We start from the raw sequence: 22212 nt of genomic DNA, 5'->3' as shown, positions 1-22212 counted from the left end.
AATGCCTCAGGTTGTATACAGAGGAACCAACTCTGATGATCAAAGTTTACCCTCACAGTGCATGAGAGCCAAAGCACGTTGTGCTTGTGTGTGTGATGGATTTCTATAACTGGTGACTTGAGCATCTTAAACCCTTTGTCAGGACTGAATCTCTCATGAAAAGGCAACCAGGTTCATGACGGGGTCCAGAATAAGGCACTGTGGAATAAAAATTATTTTAAGCTGAAAACATTCAAACTTCTGAAATCCTTTATCTAACCAAAAGTAGAGCCTCCCAAAAGAACTCAATTGTCTGTTACTTCAGTGAATAGAAGTGATCCCCATTCTATAATGCACATAGTGAAGTCGTAATAAAGACATTTCTAGGAATGCTACTTGCAAGCTGTGTTGAGAACTGTGTGATTTCAGTCAATGGAAGTGATACCCATTCTGTAATGCATGTAGTGAAATGTTAGAATAGATGTAATAAAGATGTTTCCAAGAAGAGAAAAAGAATTCAACTGTCATAAATTGCCTCTCCTGGAGCAACTCTAATCTTCTCTGAGATAATAAATTGGCACCTAACCAAATATACATTGTCACGAGACCGTCGTATCTCTCATTCATTCTCCTAAGGGCTCATTTATCTTTCCAAAAAGAGTCTTTTGTTTTCCCATAAGTGTGCTTTATCCCTTCCACCTCCTCTAAGAAGTCATTTGTTTTATCATAAGTGCTTTCTCCCCTCCCATTAATCTATTAAGATGGTATACAAGCCCCAAATTCTAACCACCCCTTTAAGTTACTCTTCACTGAGCACTTTGTGTGTGTATATATGTTGTACATGTGAATAAACCCTGTCTTTTCTCCTGCTAATCTGTCTTTTATCAGTGTAATTCACAGACCCCCAAGAAAAACAACTAAAAGGGTAGAGCAAAAATTTTTCCTCTCTGATATTCACAACTAAAGAACATGTTCCCACCCCACACTCCATGGTTATGGCAGGAATATAACCCAACTAGACACACTGAGGTACTAGCCTCAGTGAATCTCATATCAAGCAAGAGCCAAACTGAAAAATTGTCAGGATTATATTATAAATTCAAAATCCACCTAAGCCCCATATATATAGGTATCTTAGGATCTTCTTAGATCATCAAGAGTGATCCTCAAACAATCTGCTATGAAGGATCAGATCTTTACTCTTTTATTTTCCCATTCATTCTAAACTGATACCTTCATAAAATAAAATGAAAATAAATTACTAGAAAAAGATTGATGCATGCACTTGGATGCTATAGCAATGCTGTGTCGCAATTTCTACACTTATCTTATCATAGACCTGAAACAGTTTGTGAACCATCTGCAGGCCACTCTTGAGTAGCACTGATCAAATCCAGTGATTTGCAGTTGAAAAGAGAGTGGGGATCAACATCCTATGCACACTGTCAACCCTGGGAGATTCTGATACATCTCCTCTTCCCCTGTGGTGATTGATTCATTGCTACTGGGATCTGTTGTTATTGGTACAAGCAGAAAAAAGGTGAGAATCATTGACCTAGTCTAAAACCTTCAAAGATGGAGAAGTTAGCTACTTTATTGGAATCCTAATATATTATGCTGCTTGGTCTTAAACAATTTGATCTTACTCTACATGACCCTTGTCACTTCACTTTAACTTGCTACCTTTGGAGTGTCTGAATGTGACAATGCTCAGTTGTAGCTCCCTGGTTAGGCCCAGCTACTGTCATCATTAGGCCCAGAGAATATGGCTGTTTCCTACCAGAGATTATATCAACCCCCCTAGTGGGTGAAAGTCTAAGGAAGGAGAAGAAAAAATTGGTAGAAATAGCCTCTGAGCAGATTATATAGGAAAGGGTTAGCTGTCCTAACTCTACAATAGAAAATACTCCAACAGAGGCAACCAGATTTGGCAAAATCATAAGCTAGGAGAGAAACCCCTAGTCATGGCTACCATGGATCAACAGGTAACAAAATAGGGATGGAACAATCAGAGAACACACAAGGTGCTAAGCTATGGCTCAGCCATTCTTAAAGGGCTCCGTTCTTCTTATCATAGTGCCATAAGAAAGAGATTTAAAATTGCTCTTATGGATTTTTTGTATGAATATTCCTTTAGTCCTTTACCCATGGCATTGCTGTTCAACAGAAACACTCCAAACGACAATCCACTAGCATCTTCAAGACACAGGAAGAACGTCTGTGCACCATACAAGTTAGTTCCATCCTGTAGAAAGATAATTAAATTTACCATGTAATAATCTAAACCCAACATGGCTAGAAATGAATTAGGAAATCAGTGTTAATGATGTGAGTAATTAGCAGGGAACTCATGGTCAGAATGGCACAAATAAATTTTAAAAATACAAGATCTGTATTTGGTCAATGTTACTCAAGTGAATTAGTGTTCTCTTATTGAATGAGCCAGTTATGACCATTTATCTAGTAGGAACGTGAGAGCTTATGGTATCTGTCAGGAGGTGGGAGAACAAGAATTTTGAAACTGTAGTTCAAAAAAAGCTCTTCTCTCAAAGAGGCTTGTCTTAACTTTGTCTCCAAGAGGCTTGACTTAACCCCATCCGCAAAAGCTCCATCAAACCTAATATCAATCAGGCATCTTTCTAACGTGCAACTAGACAGAGCTCCACTTGAGATAGCTAGTCTTTAGAAATTGAGTTGGCCTTCTAAGACATTAGAATAGTAGTTCTCAACCTGGGCTGCATCCCAGCCCAATTAAAACAGAATCCCTGGGGATGGAAGCAGACCGTGATATTTTGCTAAATTTTCCAAGGTGATTCCAACGTATTTTCATGTTTGAGAATCACTGCTCTAGAACAACACTTCTCAAAATTTGGTATGCATATGAATTACATAGGAACTTTAATTAAAAGTGGATTCTAATTCAGTCGATGCAAGAGGGAGCTGAGAGCCCACATTTCTCACACAGTGGTGCCCATTCAAGTAGCAAGGATCTGAGGTTCCTTATTAAACAACCATCACCAGCCATTCCCAGAGGAGCAGCTCAGACTCAACCCTTTTTCTGTTTTCCTGATAAGCATATAGTATAGTAAGGAGCATGGGCTTTACGTTAGACAGGCCAGGGATTAGATCTTATCTCTGTTACTTCAAACTTTTTTTTACATTGGGCTATTTATTTGGCTTTTCTGAGTCTCAATTTCTCATCTGTTAAATGGAATAAATTATATTTATTTTTTCAGAGGTTTTTTTGTAAAGATAATGTATAAAAATAGTCACTTATAAATTATTTCCTTGATCGCCTTTCATCCAGCCGCTAGTTCTGCTTAATCAGGAAAGTGGCTGAACAAGACCTATATGTAGTATTGCTGAGCCTAGAAAATAACTCTGCTTTGGGTTTTAGCAATCAAAACAAAACAAAATAAAACAGAACAATAATAACAAAATTCTATTCCTTCTATTCTTTCACTGTCTCAAACATTCTTCACGTAAAGAATAATTAATACAGTATTTTAGTTGATATTTTATTCTATTTTGCTGACAAATCTGGTAAGTCGGTGATTGATAAAGGTCAACCAAAAATATGAAGATAATAACCAACATATTGTGCAGAGTCGATATTATTAATGTTTTCTCCACAACTAGTTAGTTCAAAATTAAAATAAAATGAAAAATAGTTGACATTTATTAAAATGAAAAATAGTTGACATTTATTGAGCACTTTCTATGTGCCAGACGCTCTTCTAGAGACTCTATGTGTATTAATTCGATTAATTCCCATCACAACCCGATGAAGTAAGTACATTACCCCCATTTTACAGATGAGGAACTGAAGACAGAGAGAGGTGACTTGCCCAGAAGCACATACCTAGTGAGTAGTAGTGCCGGAATTCAGACTCAGACAGCCTCATCCTAGAATCTGACTCTTACCCATTATACTGTCCTGCTGGGAGTGATCTTCAAGAATGAAGCTATGGTATTCAACGGAGAAGGGCCCACCCTGAAAGCTTACCCCATTGGGGGTTGTGTCCCTATTAAATATGGGCCAGGTCTTCCAATTCATATCATGACGGTACTGCTGGTGCACATGTTCTCCCAGCCCATACACATTGGCGCTCGGCAGACGGATGGAGAGCTGCAGGAACTGATCAGCAAACAAGAGGGGCCCAATGCTTGAGTCAAACCTAGATACAGATGGGAAACACAGGGACAAGTGGGCAAGTAGGATGGAGAGAACACAACTGTTTAGCAAAGTATTCTTTATATTTCACTCAATACCCCCTATTTAATTGGCCCAATTTGTCCTCCTCTGACATTTTTCCCTGGACACTAAGAGATCAGGACTTTTTGAGGACAGGTATCATGTGACACATTTCTTAGATTTGTCCCCTAGACACCATACCAACATGACCAGAATACTATTCTTATATTATAGTAGATGTCCCATAAATAGTTATGGATGGATAGGTGGTCAAACTGATGGAGGAAAGAAAGGGAAAGATAAAGAGGAAAAAATGATCAAACAGAGAAAAAAACAGAAAAAGGACATGACCCAGTGCCTGGCCTATAACAAATACTTAGTAATAAAGCACACACAAAAAAAGGAAGAAAGGAAGAAAAAGTATACATTTGTAGGTGGAGAGTCTGGTCACCAACAGTGGGCTCCCAACCTTCAGGAATGCTGTTGAAATGCACTCTTCCTCAGGCGTGCAACCTCCCTTCCCCATAACCTTCCTAGTCTGACCCTTGGACAGATTTTCAAAACTTACAGAACACGATTGTTGCTTCTTCTGGTCACTTTGATGCTAAATGGCTGTTTTGAGACCGTAACTTCATAGGTCAAGGCAGAAGCAGCATTTCCATTGAAGGATTGCACGTGTTCATGGGGCACTTCGTACCTGTCCTGGTTTTGGTCAGTTAACTGTCCAGAGAGAGAACAGAAAGCCAAAATGAGAATTTCTCTGTTTTTCCAAAACAGAAGCATCCTTAACAACACAAGTGCTTCCCAATATCTGTGCTCATGGTACTGGAACTCAGGCACTGATCCAAATGGCATTATGTCTGAGGTAGACCTCACATTATATTACCAAATTCAAATTCTTAACTCTTAGGCATAAATTAATCTTTAGGTAGAAATACACACTGCAAGTCTGCATAGAGGGGCTATCCCTAGAATTTTCAAAGCTGTGATAATTCTTTTTCTTTTCCCTCCTTACTACATCTCACATGGTATCAAGGGTGAATAAGGGATGGCCAAAGCTCACCAGTCAACTCATAATACATGTTTTGGAAGTTATCTCATTGAAGGAAGGCTATAGATGCCTTCAACACATAGGTGCTAAGTAACAATAATGACAGTAGAGAAAAACACCTCCATTAGCAAAATTTTCTATTTTGTAGTAACAGCAGACATCAGGGAGAGAAGAAGAACCTCTCAAATAGATTTTGGAAGAATAAATTAACTACCTTAAAGTGGAAACGATTAGATGTCTGACATTCCGCTGTGAGAAGGACATTGTTGACATCATTTCCAAACAGAGATGGAGAAGGCAACCTTTTCAACTGGGCTGTGAATCCTAGTATGTAGAGGGAAAAAGGTTTACATAGCTGGCTGTGTACATTTGCAAACAATAGATACGAAAAATCAGGCTTTATGTTTTGAAGGGGCTGGTGAAAAGACTTTAATTCCCCAAAGAAGAGCAGAGATAGATACCCCATCATACACACATGCTACCTGGGACCAGATTCTGAAGCTAGACATTGATTGTCATTACCTTATCCAAAAACCATGCTTCTCTTATACAAAAAATGATTGAAAATCTCCCCTAAAAGGCCTAACTCTCATCCCACTGGCCCATCAGGCATTCTTTGTTAATCACATACACTTTACACTCTCAGCCCTCAATGTGTGTATACATTATTCAGTTATTTTCATCTTACATCAAGGTGACCATGTACATTGATGCCATCTCCCTAGTTACATGATAAGCCAGGTGAGAGTTGAGACCTTATTAGAAAAACCCTTTAATCCAAGGGCCTCTGGAGGGGACGCATGACTCTTCCTTTATGCTAAGAGCCTCCCTAAGATAGTCACCTCCTGTTATCCCCCAGAATGTTTATTATTATGCCCTTCATTTTAAGGTGGGAGAAAGAAGAGGAGATATTTAGTCCATGAACTCTGACATTGACTAACTAACTTTCATAAAATGTTTATAAAATTGGAATTGTTTCCATATCATTAAACTCACATTATATTAGAGTTATAAGTAACCTCAGAGGTTACTGAGGTCAAATCATTCCCCTTAACAGTTAGAAACTTGGGAACCAAAGGGGTCATGATGTTTTACAAGGTTACAAAGGTACATAAATGTAGAGTCAGAAATAGAACGTGTTTCTCAACTCCCAAGGTAGTGATATTTTCTTTGATGCTAAAATAGATTCTAGTCCTTGATTAAGAGTAGGGCCCACCTTCTGTCACATGCAGTGATATGGCCATGCCCAGCAATACTCTTCATGTCACCACAGCTCTCCTCTGGAGCAAACAGAGCCAGCCTCCAGAGGGTCTGGAGCCCCCGTCATGGTCTGGCTTACCTGCATTTGTGTTTACAAGGTTGTCCTCCATTTGATAACCATGACTCTGAGAATAGTAGCACCAGGGCACACTTATGGGTCCCTGAGGATTCCAACAGCAGCCACGCTGGTCACATGTGGCCTGAAATAAGAGATTCGTCAAAGGAAATCTGTTTGTTTGCAGAACACTATCGTTTTAAACATAATTTGAGCTTGTAGTATCATCAATCTCATTTTAAAACTAAGGGAGCTGATATTTAGAGAAATTGTGCAGAGCTTGTACTCAAAACTAATTTTTCTGGCCAATGTCCTTCCTTGTTTTGTTATTATATAACAATATAGATACTGCAACATAGTCCATATCTGTCATCACAATAAAATTGATAAATTTAATTAAATATTCTAAACTACAATATAGTTATATCACCAGCAACTCAAAATTACAAATGGAGTTTCATTTATATTGGTTTCGGATTAAAAAATAAAAGACTTTGCAATCAACTTTATTCAGAAGCTTTGAAATCAAATCGATTTTGCTTTGACTTTTAAACGTGTATGTTACATATATGTGTGTTATGTATATGTGGCATATATATACGCACTTGTATATACATATAAATATATACACTCTCTCAACTTCTCCCAAGGTGAAAAATAATTGTTCCTTGAAATCCAAATAGATTCTAGTTCTTATTTACTAAAGGTGCCTGCCTTATACCACAATTGATGACTGAATCAGGTGGAGACTAAAATGAATATAATCCCTTTCTCATGTCAACTAATTTGCGAGAAGCTACCAGATTAAATACAAAAAGTACAAAGACATCTCTTGAGTGCGGGCTAGTCCTAGTGACTTATAACTAAAAGAATATGGCAAAGATAATGGGATATGGTTTCTGAGATTAGATTACAGAAAGATTTCTGTCTCCTGTCTTGCTTGCTCTCTTTCACTTGCTCTGTTGGAACCTCACTGTGGGAGAAGTGAGATGTTGTATTGTGGAGAGATCCACATGGCAAGGAACTGAGGGAGGTCTCTGGCCAATAACCAGCAAGGAACTGAGGCCCTCAGTCCAACAATCCTTGAGGAGCCGAATTCTGCCAACAATCACATGAATGAGCTTGAAAAGCATCATCCCACCATCCCAGCAGACAGCTTGGTTGCAGTCTTCTGAAAAACTTTGAGCCAAAAGCACCCAGCTGTACCAAGGCCAGATTTCTGACCATAAAAACTGTGAGAAAATACTGTTTGTGGTGTTAAGCCATTAAGTTTGGGGATAATTTGTTAAACAACAGTAGATAACTAATACCTCCTGCTACATTATTTACAGATGAAGAACCTGAGGCCCAGAGAGGTAAGGTTCACAGAAGTGAAGTGACCTGCCACAGGTTACTTAATAGCTATTGAGAAGGCAAGGACCAAAACTTAGTTCTCTTGCTATCCATTTCATTTTTTCTATACTCTGGGATGAGTATCTGCTAAGCACATTTTTAGGAGGATATGGCAATGCTTTGGAGATGATAAGACAAAAATAAATTGTTTAGATATGCTAACAATTAGATTTAATCAAATGCCAGTTTTTATGCTAATAGAAAATATTAGAGATGGAAAAACTCTGTCCATCTGTGGTTTATATTGCTATGGGATCAGGTTTCACTGTGTGCTCAACTTCAATCAGCAGTTTTGTTTTTTCCTTTCAAAACCCATTCAGCTGAAACTTCAGTATGACACGAAAAGAGAAATGTTCTGAAAAGAGTGTTGCACAGAATGGTTTTGTGTGCTCCCCAAAGCTTAATAATTTCTTCCTTGAACTGGAAAGGGCAGAGATCAAAGAGTGGCCAAAGTAGCAAGAAAAGTAAACACTCTCTGTTGGCCAACTTGAAAATACCGGTTCCATAGTGGAGCTAAGCAATTATGAGGAGAAGGGGAAAGAGAAGCAGAGCACGGGCAGTGCTTATCAAGAAGAGAGTAAAAAGTATGTGAGACCCAGGAAAACAGGTGTAGAGAGAAACTATAAAAAATGACGACATGAATAGGATTGAAGGCACATAAAAAACAATCAGACCCAAGGCATAAAATTCCCCTTTAAGTTGGACATGAGAATGAAAATTTAAGAGAAACTGCCAAAATAGTAATATACTGTATGACTGCCAATATAAGACCGAGGGGAAAACTAAGGGGAAAAATCCTAAATGTAAAAAATAAGGAAAGAAGACATGTATATGGCTGCGGGGAGGGGGGAGTAAGGAGCAGTATATAAAGAACAGAACAAATGGAAAACACAAAATGAGACAGAAGAAAAATTGTCGTCACAATAACTGTATAATTTAAATTCATCAGTTATTCATGATAAAATTCTTCACAAACTGGGAATAAAAAGTAACTTCCTTAGTTGGGTAATGGGACTCTACCAAAAAACCTACAATAAGCATCTTACTAAATGCCAAAATGTTAGAAATATTTCCTGTAAAATCAAAGACTAGGTGACCCATGTTTATGACTTCTTATAATTAAAAATATATTGGAGGTCCTGACAATACAATAGGACAAGAAAAGAAAGAAAATTTATAAGATTTCAAAGTATGAAGCTAAATTATCATTATTTCCAGACATAATATTGTCTAGGTAGAAAACCAAGAAAATTTATAGAAAGAAATCCAAAATAAGTATTATTATATTAAACCTTTTATTTTTGTTTTAAAGTTGTGACTTTTTCCAAGTGCAAGGGGCAAAAGGTTAGAGTTGCCACTAGGAGGTGGGGGAGGCTATACGAGGAGCAGGTTTCGGGATGTAAATGTGGGAGACAGAGTGTTCAGTTTTGACATGCTGGTTTTTTGTTTTTGTTTTTTTTTTTTTTAAAGATTTTATTTTTTCCTTTTTCTCCCCAAAGCCCCCCGGTACATAGTTGTGTATTCTTCGTTGTGGGTTCTTCTAGTTGTGGCATGTGGGACGCTGCCTCAGCGTGGTCTGATGAGCAGTGCCATGTCCGCGCCCAGGATTCGAACTAACGAAACACTGGGCCGCCTGCAGCGGAGCGCGCGAACTTAACCACTCGGCCACGGGGCCAGCCCCTGACATGCTGGTTTTGATTTATCTATTAAACATCTAAGTGGAGATGCTGAATTGGCAGTTGCATAGATAAATCTGGAATTCAGGAAAGTGATTTAGGCTGGAGGCATTAACTGTGATTTGCAAGCACATAGGAGTTGCCATTTATAAACATCATACCGGACGAAACCATCAAGAGATTGAGTGTAGATAGAGAAGAGATTTACAACATTTAGAGGTCGTATAGAAGCAGAGGAATAATGAAAGAGGTCAAAAGGTACAAATTTCCGGTTATAAAATAAATAGGTCACGAGGATGTAATGTACAACATGGTGATCATAGTTAATAACACTGTATCGTATATTTGAAAGTTGCTAAGAGAGTAGATCTTAAAAGTTCTTATCACAAGACAACAAATTTTTAACTATGTATGGAGACAGATGTTAACTAGACTTATTGCAGTGACCATTTTGCAATGTATACAAATATTGAATCACTACCTGAAGCTAATATAATGTTATATGTCAATTACACCTCAATTTAAAAAGATAAATAAAAAGAAGAAGAAGAGAAAGAATCAGTGAAGGAAACTGAGAATAGAGGTGGCTGTTGGTTTAGCCACAAATGAAGAGGATGCGGTGTCCTGTGAAGCACTGGCCCTTAGACATGATTTAGGCACTGTCAGCAGCTACAATTCCAACGACAATGTGAGCTGAGAGTTTCTTCTCCTGTCCAGATTTAAGCCACCCACACTTTAGCTCTTTTTGGATCATCCATCTTGCCTCAAGATATGGTGTTCATAAATTCTCAGCTTCTGTGGAGAGCAGGGTATCTGAGCTTATTAAACAGGCAGTTAGGAACAGGTGGGGAATTGCCTTATTAGGTGAGGAAAAATTTGGAGGGAGAGAGGAAAAACAATGTTCAAAGTTGAAAGTTGGGGGCTAGGAATCATATGAATTTGATTATTAAAGTCCATTTTACGCCCCATGCTGGTGAAAACTTATTAGAACTAAACTTCCACATTCTAGTAAAATATTTGATGTAAAATAATATTCCTTTAGAGCATTCAAAATGCCCTCAGTGCCCCCTTGTCTCCTTGCTGATAGGCTAGTAATAATAATTTTTTTAAATGTTGTAACTTTTTTCCTTTTCACCATTAGGCCTTTAATCTTCCTGGAATTGTGTATGAGATATGATGTAACATAGGAGTATATAAGTTTGACTACGCTATTAAAATTTAAAACTTCTGTTCATCAAGGCAGCATAAAATAGGTGGACATGGCCTCATAACAGTAGAAAATATTTGCAACGTATATGATAAAAACAAGAATTAGAATCCAGAATAACACAAACAAGAAACTTGTACAAATCAAAAAAGCTGAAGATAAGCATTTCAATATAAAATTGGGCAGAAGATAGAAAGAGGAAATTCACAGAAAAAAAACAACTGAAAGATGTTCACTCACACTGATATTCAGGAAAATTAGCACTAAACCACAACGGGATACTATTTTATAACATTCAAAATGGCAAAATTCCAAAAGGCTGTCAATCCCAGTTGTTACTGAGGATTCAGAGAATGATGGTGAGATGGTAAATTTGCACAACCATTTTGGACATCAGTTTGGCAATATCCAGCAAACTTGAAGATGTGAATCCAAATCCTTACACATACAAGTAAAAACATGTACAAGAATAGTGAGAATAGCATTGTTGAAGTTGCAAGATACTGGAAAAAAACTAAATTTCTATTAACTGGAGAAAGAAAGATTTTGATATACCATTTTATAGTGAGAGTAAATGAACTGGAAATTCATATCAATATAGATAAATCTCACAATGTTAAGTGGAAATAACTGCAAAAACATGTATTTCATTTATAGGTTATATATGTATATATATATATATATATATATATATATAATTTATAAGTACATATGTAGGTAGTAAATGTACAAAGAAATGCATGATAAATACTACCGACTTCAGAATTGTGCTTATTTCTAAAGAGGACAGAGATACAGCAGAGGTATATGGGGGAATTCATCTCTACTAATAATGTTTTATTTCTTAAGCTGGATAGTGGTAATATACTCTTGTACATCTCTAATATTTATTAATAATTCTTTTAAAGAAGTTAAGTGCTATGTAGAAAGAAAATCAAAACCAAAGTGAGAATAACAAAGAACTACCCATTTTCTCAATTTCCCCTCCTTTTTTTGAGTTCCAAATTCATCATTATTTCCAGAATTTCCACATATAGGATTATTAAGAATACTATAATAATCACACGCAATAAATATGAAAAGACAGTCTGAAAACATTCCATACTTTCATCAAAATCCCTTCTAACACAGTAACCTAAAGAATGGCTGAAAAATGTACCAACTTCACCCTTTGTGTCAGCTCTATCTTACGCCAGAACTCTCAAACTGTGGTCCCTATCAGAATCACCTGGAAAACTTGGCACATGTGCACAAGCCCAGCCCTGTCCTATTGCACTGAAGCTAGAACTCGGGCAGTCTTTGTCAGCCCCCCAGGTGATTCTGAATCAGACCAGAGTTTCAGAACTGCTGCTCTAGAACAATGATTGTCAGTCTTGGCTGAACATTTAAATCACCTGGCAAACATTTAAAAAATAACCATGCCTGGGCTCCACTCCAGAAGAATTAAATCAGAAACTCTAGGGTGGATCCTGGGCATGAGCATCTTTTAAAATCTTTCCACGTGATTCTAATGTGTACCCAACGCTCAGAACCACTTCTCTAGAAAATCATAGTTGGGAGACATGTAATTCATGCTCCTGGAAGGACGGCAGAAAAGAGAAGAAAACAGGAAGTAGTAAGACAAAAATGGATAATCCATGACTCAGTACTGTTACAGAAGAAAAGAACAGGAAGACCCCAAGACTTGTTGCGCTGATCAGAGTGATGGGTAGAAAGGAGGAACGGAAGAAGTCTAAAGGGATCTGTCACAGACCCTCTCTCCTAACACAACGTTTAGCATGTATGTCTTTTGGTTTTAAAAAGACTTTCTCAAATATTTTAATATAAAAGAGAGAAATTGCTGCCCTCTATACCAAAAAGCATATGTCAAAAGAGAAATCAGATATCAACCAGAAACTTCCTCAGAAGTAACTCCACATGTCTTTCCACAATGTGAGTTGAAAATAATTTACTGGTAAGATTACACATGACTTGGAATGTGTGCATCATTAGATCATTAGAAAGCAGCAGATCTAAGACTTTTTTAAAAATCAGGACCTCAGCAACTGTAGCATTTAAAAAAGAAAGAAGGCAACATTGCAAGAACAAATGCAAGCAGGTGAGAACCAGTGAGAGTGGGCCTGAGTGAGTCAGCAGCATTAGCCATCGCCTGCCACTGGGGGGACTGGGGATGGGACGGGCTCCCTTCCAATCCGCACCGGCCTCGCTCATTCAGCCCCGCCAACCACCCTAACACCTATCGCTTGTGCTGGCTCCTCTAACACTGTGCAGTCCCATCCACCTCCGTTCTGCATTGTCCAGTGGCTCCATACAGCCTTTACGCTTACTAATGCCTGTTTCGGGCAAAAAAAGCATTTGTGTGTGGCTGTTTACAATGGCTGCAAGTTCTCTGACACACTTCCCATCAGGAGGTGAGGTCTTTGCCCTTCCCGTTGAATCAGGCCTGACCTCTCACTGATTTGACCGACAGAGTGCAACAAAAGTGGTGCAATAAAGGTTCTGGCCTTGCCTTTAGAGGACTGGCAGACTTTCCCTCCGTCTCTGGCAGCCCAGAGCTACCATGTAAGAAGTCCAAGTACCCCGCTGGAGAGACCACATGAGAGGGAGAGGGGCCAGGTGAGGTCAGCCTTATTTCCATCTTCATTGAGGTGCCAGGCAGGTGAGGGAAGACATGTTGAACCCTCCAGACCAGATCAGCCACCAACTGTATACCACCAAGTAATCCCAGTAACGCCACGTGGAACAGGACAGTCACCCAGCCCAATCCTGCCCAAATCTCTGACCCATAAAATCAGGAGATATAATAAAACGATCGTTGTTTTAAGCCACTAAGTTTGGGGCAGCTCATTTTGCAGGAGTAGATAAATGGAGTGGCTGTGCTCTAAGAAAACAGGGCACTTGAGCAATTTTAGCGAGGCTGGTGTTTCAGTCCAACATGGAGGGAACGTGGAATAGGTAAGAAGCAACAGGGCTCACCGCTGCCAAGCTCTTCTCAGAATAGCTTTATCATTGACCTGCAGGGACTCCTAAAAACATTGGAAATAGACATCCATTTTTAAAGTATCCAGTTTCTATATTTCTTCTGCCCTCTGTTGACATAGATAACAAAGACTTTATTTTCTAAAATACCATGAGAACCTGATATTGTAAACAAAAAGTAGAACCAGAAAAGTCTTGATACAAGTGCAATGAGGAAAATATCCCATTTTCAAATAGCGGCAGGAATTTTAGAAGCTGAAAGACACTTGATGATCAAGGACTTCCAAATCACCTTCTAGTCATTAAAACATTTCCTAGCAATTTTTAATGTTCAGCAAGTTTGAACAAACGAGTGAATGAATAAAATTAATCTCAACTCAGTGAAATGCCTTAACTATAGGCTATTTTATGATATATGCATTCTGAGTCAGGTTTGAAAAGTTGACCACTTCCTTCCATCCCAAAGTGAAGTCTGACAGCAAAGACTTTCAAGCGAGTATGCCACCTTTGCAATTCCCGTGATCCAGACCTTCTAGTTCCCAAGATCATACTGCAGTGAATGCGCAGAGTACATGTGCCAGGACCTTTGACGTCACTATTTTAAAATCTAGTTAACCACAGAGTTTAGTAGCGTGCCTGGCACACGTTCAGTAGTCATTTGTTTTATGAATACCTTTATCTGAGCACACTGCCTCATTTCACTGATAAGGATTTGACAGTCTGCAAGAAAATGTGACTTAGTGATCAAGTCACAGAGTTTTTCAGACACAAAACCAAGACTAGAGCCTAGTACCCCAGGTCCCCTAACATGCTGCTGCCCAATGGCTACTCTATCAATTCAAGGCATAAAACATAAACTTAAGGCTCTATCAGAGATTTTGCAGCTCACTGCTCTTTGCAGTACCATGTAATGGCTCTTAACTAGTGCTGTGTGAACACAGAGTAACTTTGAAGGTGGACACTTTTAACAGTCTTGGCAAAATGCAATGTACTTGCTGATATATCATAAAATTTGATCCACTAAACCCTTATTGATAAGAAACTAGAATTTGGAAAAAGACATCATAGGCCAATAAATAAATTACCAAGTATATGTTTTATCAAATGACAAAGTTTCTTAATAAGAAATATGGTAACGTTTCAAATGTAATAAAGATGACCGTTAGTATTATTGGTATTCATAGGAAACACATAATTGTAAACTGTTCTTGGCCTGACCATTCTGCAATGGTTACTTAAGGCATGCAGGTTTGTTTTGAGCAGGTAAACTTGTTCTCCTGTGTTTATACCGTACATTCTAATCCTGAAAATCAAAGAGATTAAAATTATTATCTACCATCTCTTTCCCTAGCTGGATATCTGGAATTTACACTAAAAATTTCTGCTCCCTGCCATCAATGAGATCATTCAACTCTGAATTCTGGAATTGTGGATAAAAGGCTTTATCAAGAAAGTGGAAAGTGATATACTCGTTCAGAATGGACAGGTTCAGGATAAACGTAGAGAGCTGTGTCTAAAATCTGCATGGGAGGAGGATCTGTGTGTGGCTCTAGACGCACAAAGAAGGTTAAATATTTGGTGTTAGATGACAGAATGAAATGTTTGGACTTTACCCAATGTACAGTAATGAATGCCGTCAACACTCGAGTTAGGTAGAAATATAGTGAAAGTAGGATATTCACCAGAGCAGGTTCAGTCATGCATGTAATGGAATAGATAGGGGAGAAATGGAATTCCGAAGAGACGCTAGAAGGCTACTGCAGTAATCCAAGCATGAGGTAGTGATGGTCTAACATGATGGCAGTGAGAATGGAGATGAAATGCTTATTCTGGGAAATATGTGAAGTAAAATGTTTTAAAGTACATGAAATACTGACAAAAAGGGTTGAAAGGAAGAGCCAAGCAAAAGTTCTGCTGCTTCCACCTCAGAGACTAGAAGTGTAATGGAACTATAACAGAAATCTGAGAGCTGAGGCGGGAAAAGAGAGCTGGTGAGGAGGTAAATGGGTTCAGCGGATATGACAGTGAGCTATCCAAAGGAAGCTGCCCTGCAACCAGCTAAAGCCCAGAACTAACGATCAAGACTAGAGATTTAGATGCCTGACAACATTTTTTTTTCTGAGACCCATGAAAGGGACGCCTGGAGCTCATTCTCTCCAAAAAACTCTCCCAAGAATACTCAAAGTGGTTTGACAGATTACTTTATCCTGTCCTGGACACAGGATTCTCTCCCATTATTGTAAGAAACAATGGGATTCACAACAAAGAACCATCTGAAGGGAAATTTATACTCTTAGATCTTTATAAGTAATCCTGGGAGAAAGATGATAGAAGTGTTAACTGGCATATCGATACCCTCAACACTAGAACATTATGCCTGGTCTGGCGTCATGTTCATAATTTCTTCCCATTCTCCTCCTACACATAACCACATACTTTCCTTTAACAAGTACATTATATAAATACATCATTATCCATAGATTCAGCCTCTCAACAACTGTCTGGATCAGCATATAGCACCCAGGGTACTTAAAATGTGCAACAAAATACCTAAGATATACCTTCTATGAAAAAAACAGATTGTTGAAAGGGCTTAGATAAAGAAAAGCAGATCCACGTATGAATTCCAAGGTCATAGATTAATTCAGTTGGTTATAACACGTAGAAAAAGGCAAAGGTCGTTTATTGAACCACAATCTTGATATCACAGCATTTATTAAAAGGTCTTATAATAAAACACCAAAGAAACATTTCTGAGGCAATAATGACATCTGAAGGTCACCAATAGCCAGTAACAAGATGGAGTGTCGTAGGAGAGTGAACAGACTTTAGGATGCATTAGTCTTCTTGGTGAGCTTCTGAGCAGCTCGTTTCCTGGCACACTATGACAGGGGCAAGTAGATGGTTGTGAATCAACTTTCTGCAAACACATGTGCCAAACATTCTGCTTAAATGCAACACATCTAGACCACAATTTCCCATTTCTATTGACAAAGCAGCACACTGATGGTCCTCCATCATCAAGCTCCAATCTACCTTACAGTCTTAAACATTGTGTTCTCTCTGGCACTCACCTTCTATCGGGGCCATATGGGACCATTCCATACGTTATGCATGTGACCCACAATTTCCTCTTCTGTCACTTTATTTACATTATCTCTTCTATCTTGAATTCACTTCCCATTCCTCCCATTTCTGTCAAAACCCTACTTATCTTTAATTCCAGACTGTCACCTTCTCCTTGATAGTAATCTCTGCTATTTTGTGATCCCCACAGTACTTCCTTTAGATCTTATGAAATTTTTATTTATATTCCAGTTATTTATTTACTTATCTCCTCTACTAGAATCTATGACAAGAAAAATATTTAGTTTAATTGTACATATCACCCAAAATGCTAAACTTTGTGACATTTGGCCCCATACTGAAGTGCTTTTTTATTCTTTCACCCTGTCTTCTTTTTCCATTATTTCTAAGTCTTTTATTCTCTCTTTGTTTCCCGTTACATGATTCCATTCAGCCTTAAATGCCACTCCTGGCTGCTGTGTATCACATAAAAAAAAAAAACCTCCTCTACCTGACTTCCAAGTTCTTCCGAAATCTGAATTCACCTTTTCTGTTCGGCCTCATTTCTTCCTACTCCAAGCAGGCAAGTCTCTTCACAAATCCAGGAGGTTATGTTCATTTCAGTTAGGGTAAGAAGCCAGATAAAAGGGACCAAATACTACAACAGGCTTGGTAAGGTAAATTGGTCGAACTGGGATTCCTTCCTACCTTAGCAGGCTTGCCATCCGGGCTGCTGCCCTTCTATGCCCTGACAGCTGGTCAAGCCACTGCTTTGTCCTTTCCTGGGGATTTCCTCATCCTTAACTACTTACCATACTGGACATCTCTCTTGCCTTCAACACAGTCTCTGGACTTCCTGACTAGTTTTGTTCCAATACTTTGCTCCATATTGCCATTCCTGGGCATTTTCTCTCCTCTAAGCTATTTATCTGGCTCTGGTTCCCTTCTCTGCCTTAACTTCCAGCTTCCCCACCAGCCAAATCCATCACATCCACGGTTGAGCTCTCATCTGTCCTCCCTTTGCTGCCTTAGTTCTCTCTGAATCAGCATCTATGCCATTTCAGTCAATCCCAAAGTCTCAAGTTGTAACAATTCCAACCTTCCACAGTTCCCATCTCTGTAGCTTTGCCCATGCTATGGGCTGGATTGTGTCCCCAAAAAAGATATGTTGAAGTCCTAGTCCTCATCACCTCAGAGTGTGATCTTATTTGGGAATAGGATTGTTGCAGATATAATTAGTTAAGATGAGATCATACTGGAGTAGAGTGGGCCCTTAATCCAATATGACCAGTGCCCTTATAAAAATGGGAAACTTGAATATACACACACACAGGGAGAATGCCATGTGGTGACGGAGGCAGAGACTGGAGTGATGGCTTCATATCACTATAAGTCAAGGAACGCCAAGGATCGATGGTAGTCACCAAAAGCTAGGAAAGAGGCATAGAACAGATTCTTCCTCAGAGCCCTCAAAAGGAACAAACCCTGTCAACAACTTGATTTTGGACTTCTAGCCTCCAGAAGTATGAGAAAAAAAAACAGAAAAAAAAAAAATGTCTTTTGGTATTAGGACCTTTAGACAAACCAAAAGAGTAACTCTCAAGAACATCACAGATTATTCCAGCCTATTAATAATAGGATGGCTACAGAGATAAATGTGGAAGTGCCCCATGCCAAGCATCACATGCCGCAAGCATCCTTTCTATATCTGATACAGATCTGCTATTTCATGTCATGGACTTCACTCAGAAGGCTGCATTTTGTTTTCATTCATTCTCAATGTGAAAAAGGACAGATATGGTGTGTGCAATGCATTTTATAATCATAATGTTCAGCTAATGATCAAGAAACACAGCCCTAAAGTAAATACTCAGATGGCTGCACAATCTTTAATCTGGTATTTATAACCTTCTTTCTTCCCAAACATGGCTCTAGAGACTTTGTCCTTATTTTAAATACTGTTTTACGCACATGGATGACTTTTTATTGTAGATCCTAGATAACCTTTTGGAATTGTGAGAAGAGAAAGACAGACAGAGGGCAAGAAACAGAGGCAGTAACAGAGTCAGAGAGGACTAGTAACTAAGTAGCGTTGCCAGATAAAAGACAAATACACTTTCAGTATAAGTAAGTTCCAAGTGTTGTATGGGATATACTTATACTAAAACTTCTTCATTGTTTATCTGAAATTGAAAGTTAAATGGGCAGCCTGTACTTCTATTTGCTGAATCTGTCAACCCAACGGAATTTTCCAGCTCTTCCTCTCCCAAAGCTACACTGTCATACAAGCATGGATACAGGATTAATTTTCCTGAGCCACCAATAGGTGCAATGCAAACAATTCTCTGGGAATTACAAATAGAAAAAAAGAAAACTATCCCATGGCATAAACTTTTAAATGAAAACAAGATCCACAACTCAAACCTTTGTTGGTGGCTGGTCAGGGATGCAGTTTATCCGTTCCAATTCATTCACCACTGGGCACTCTGCAGAAGCAGGGACGGTAGTTGTTGTCTCATGATCTGGGATAGCTGTCGAACTAGGATTGAGGGTAACTGTCGTCCCAGGATCTGGGGTCATTGTCGTCCCAGGATCTGGAATTATCCCGAAAGCAAACATAAAGGGACCACCAGACAGATTTAACATCACAGCTATTCAATATCTCCCTAGTTCTCAACATTCCAGTTACACGGACTCCACTACTGATTGGGTTCACTCTGATGTCCTTGAAATGTAAGCATCCACTTTATAAAGCCTCATTTTGTTCTTGCTGACTATGCTTATCTTTGTGTATACCTGCATCATCCCCTTCTACCACCAAGGCCCTCCTCTATCAGATAGTGCACACAAGGGCAAGGTGTTTGACTCCACCATTAGATTGGAAACTCACCCAGGTGGGAACCAAATCTACCTTCTCTAGTCCAGGGGTCAGAAAACTTTGGCCTGTGGGTCAAATCAGGTCACAGTATGGTTTTTAAATAAAGCATTGCTGGAACACAGCCACTTCCAGTTTTTTAATGTATTTTCTAGAGCTGCTTTTGAGCTATAAAGGCAGAATTAAGTAGTTAGGACAGAGACTGTATGGCCCACAAAATCTAAAGTATTAAGTATCTGGCCCTTTCCAGAAAATCTGCAGACTCTTCTTTGGTCCCTTACTTCCACCTCCAGTAGCTGGTTCACAATACGTTTACACATAGAACACATGCAGTATATGCTGTTGTCATGAATGTTGACACCCTAATCATAATAACCTCAGTTCTACTTGTTCAGCCAACAGGCAATCCCTCAACAATGAACGCTTATGACTGATGGCATTCTTATGTAAATGTAAAGCTTCATATGACAAAATAAAGGGAGGCCACCAACCTAGAAACTGGCAGCTAGAATCTACCCCAGGACTTTGAGATTTAAAAATCAGCAAAATATAAAAGGCATGTTTATGGCATTCTAAAATGAGGAAGTGAGATTTCTTTAAGGCACTCTACAATAACTTAACAGCAACATTAAGACAAAACAATGAGGCTTTTAATAAGTTTTCTTTTCATTAGTGTTCCCAATCCAAAAGTGATAGATTAAAAGAACTCCATATTTGTGTCAGTTTCTACATAAGGGTTTTAGTTCCATCTTCAGAATCATAGAATTTTATGAGTTGAACAATCTTTGAGATTATTTAATGTAACTTGCCACAAAAGTAGAAAGCGCATGCCTGGAAATGAGGTAGGAGTGGCAGTTTTTCCTCTCGCCACAAGCTGCCCTTCACTGCCTGCTTCCCTTAGGGAGCTTCTCCTAGGTGATGCCCAGATAGGAAATCACAGATAACCCAGTATAATGCAGCCCTAGTTTAGAATAAAACAGTTCAACAAACTTTTAATAAATAACTCTGGTAGTTGTTACCCTTTTAAAGAACCAAACTTTGGCCTAAAATACTTTAATTGATTATATACTTATTTGACTGCCTTTCAAATAAGGGTACTGTTAATTGTTATTGTTAACAAAATTAGAATTATTCAATGAAATTGGGCAAATATATTTCCAGTGTCAATTGTGGAATCCTGCACTGTGTTAATTGGGAAACAAAAGTGTCAGAATTTGGGCCTGTAACAAATACCCATGGAGCTGCCACAGTTTTAGTTAGGCGTTCCCCAACACACACACAACCACCACACACAGGCGCACACACACACTCACAGGGATGAACATGAAAGCATCACCTCCCTGCCACTTCTGAAGTTTTTGCTCTGATAAGACAACATAGGGAAGGAGAGCACTAGAGTTCCTTGTTACCTTCTGATCCCAAAGAATCTCTAGCTGACAGCACAAATATAGGAATAGTGATGATAAATAACACAAGCAGAAGTGCGCTGAGCATAAGCTCCAAAGTAGTGAAATTTTTCCACTTCTTTCTTGCCATCTACAAAAAAGAGACAACAATTTTAGAGTTGAGTTTAATAAATACCCAGTAAGTTTTTTAATGGAAAATCTCAAATGTATACATGAGTGGAATGAATAATATAACAAACCCCCCCATATAACCATCATCAGAAGACATATAAAATCTAGGAGATTCTCTCTTTTTTGTGTGTTAACAGCCATTGGTGAGTATTTCTTAGATCCATTATTCCATTAGGAGTTGTGACATACTGATACCATAATTCTATCATTCTTTATTCATTTATTGGATGAAACATTCCTATAGAGAGGCACTTCCCTTCATCTATTATTTGGTTCATAAAGGCACAGTTCATGTAGGAAAGATAAGAGAAATGACAGCTATTAAAGCAGACACCACTGGGACTGTCAGTGTTACCCAGGACTCTGTGCAGGCTTCCTTAGTCTTCTACCAGGAAGGCACAGACCACATTTAAAGTCTTGTCCAGACACTGAGTTAACCACCATGCACAAGCTCAAATGAGGATTACGCCTCACACGCAGTCCTTTCTGGAAATCTTCCTCAGCACTTCCACTTTAGGACTCTGTCTTTTGCTAGGGACAATTCTGATGCTAGACTGAGGTGAGGCACTACCCTCCATCAGTAGCAAGTAACAAATTCCCCACCACTCACTCATGTCCTTTCCACAGTTGCCCCAGATACCACTGCATTTAGCAGCCCCCTCCTCTGACTCCTCTACTGTCATTCTTCAGAAAGCTTGTCCTTTGCATTCAGCATTCTGTATTCTCTCTCAAACATTAAATAAAATATATCCATTGGTCACTTGTACTAAATTCCCATAGCATTTTTTTTAGATAATGCTTACTGTCTCTGGAAGGGAAAACTTGACATTTCGTGCCATTGGCTTAGCTAAGTTGTGAGAACCCCAGGGATACCCTGTCTATTAACATAGAATAGCATCA

The 22212-nt window shown here is 38.8% G+C and overlaps 1 protein-coding gene across 4 annotated transcripts in view; it reads right to left on the bottom strand.

The window, feature by feature from the left end:
- MGAM (maltase-glucoamylase) overlaps positions 1–22212 on the bottom strand; it is a 187251-nt gene that overhangs the window by 150638 nt on the left and 14401 nt on the right. For all 4 annotated transcript variants that reach the window (XM_014739340.3, XM_014739341.3, XM_070266032.1 and 1 more), the window contains 7 exons: positions 21145–21271; positions 19285–19454; positions 6565–6685; positions 5440–5549; positions 4743–4894; positions 3986–4157; positions 2125–2224 (listed from right to left, as the gene is read on the bottom strand). In XM_014739340.3, the coding sequence (XP_014594826.2) occupies positions 2125–2224; positions 3986–4157; positions 4743–4894; positions 5440–5549; positions 6565–6685; positions 19285–19454; positions 21145–21271 (952 nt within the window). The remainder of the gene's footprint in view (positions 1–2124; positions 2225–3985; positions 4158–4742; positions 4895–5439; positions 5550–6564; positions 6686–19284; positions 19455–21144; positions 21272–22212) is intronic.

This window comes from Equus caballus, chromosome 4 (assembly GCF_041296265.1).
Source record: "Equus caballus isolate H_3958 breed thoroughbred chromosome 4, TB-T2T, whole genome shotgun sequence".
Classification (NCBI taxonomy): Eukaryota; Metazoa; Chordata; class Mammalia; order Perissodactyla; family Equidae; genus Equus; species Equus caballus.
Note: the sequence above shows the minus strand (reverse complement) of the source record. Positions and strands in the feature narration are given on the sequence as shown.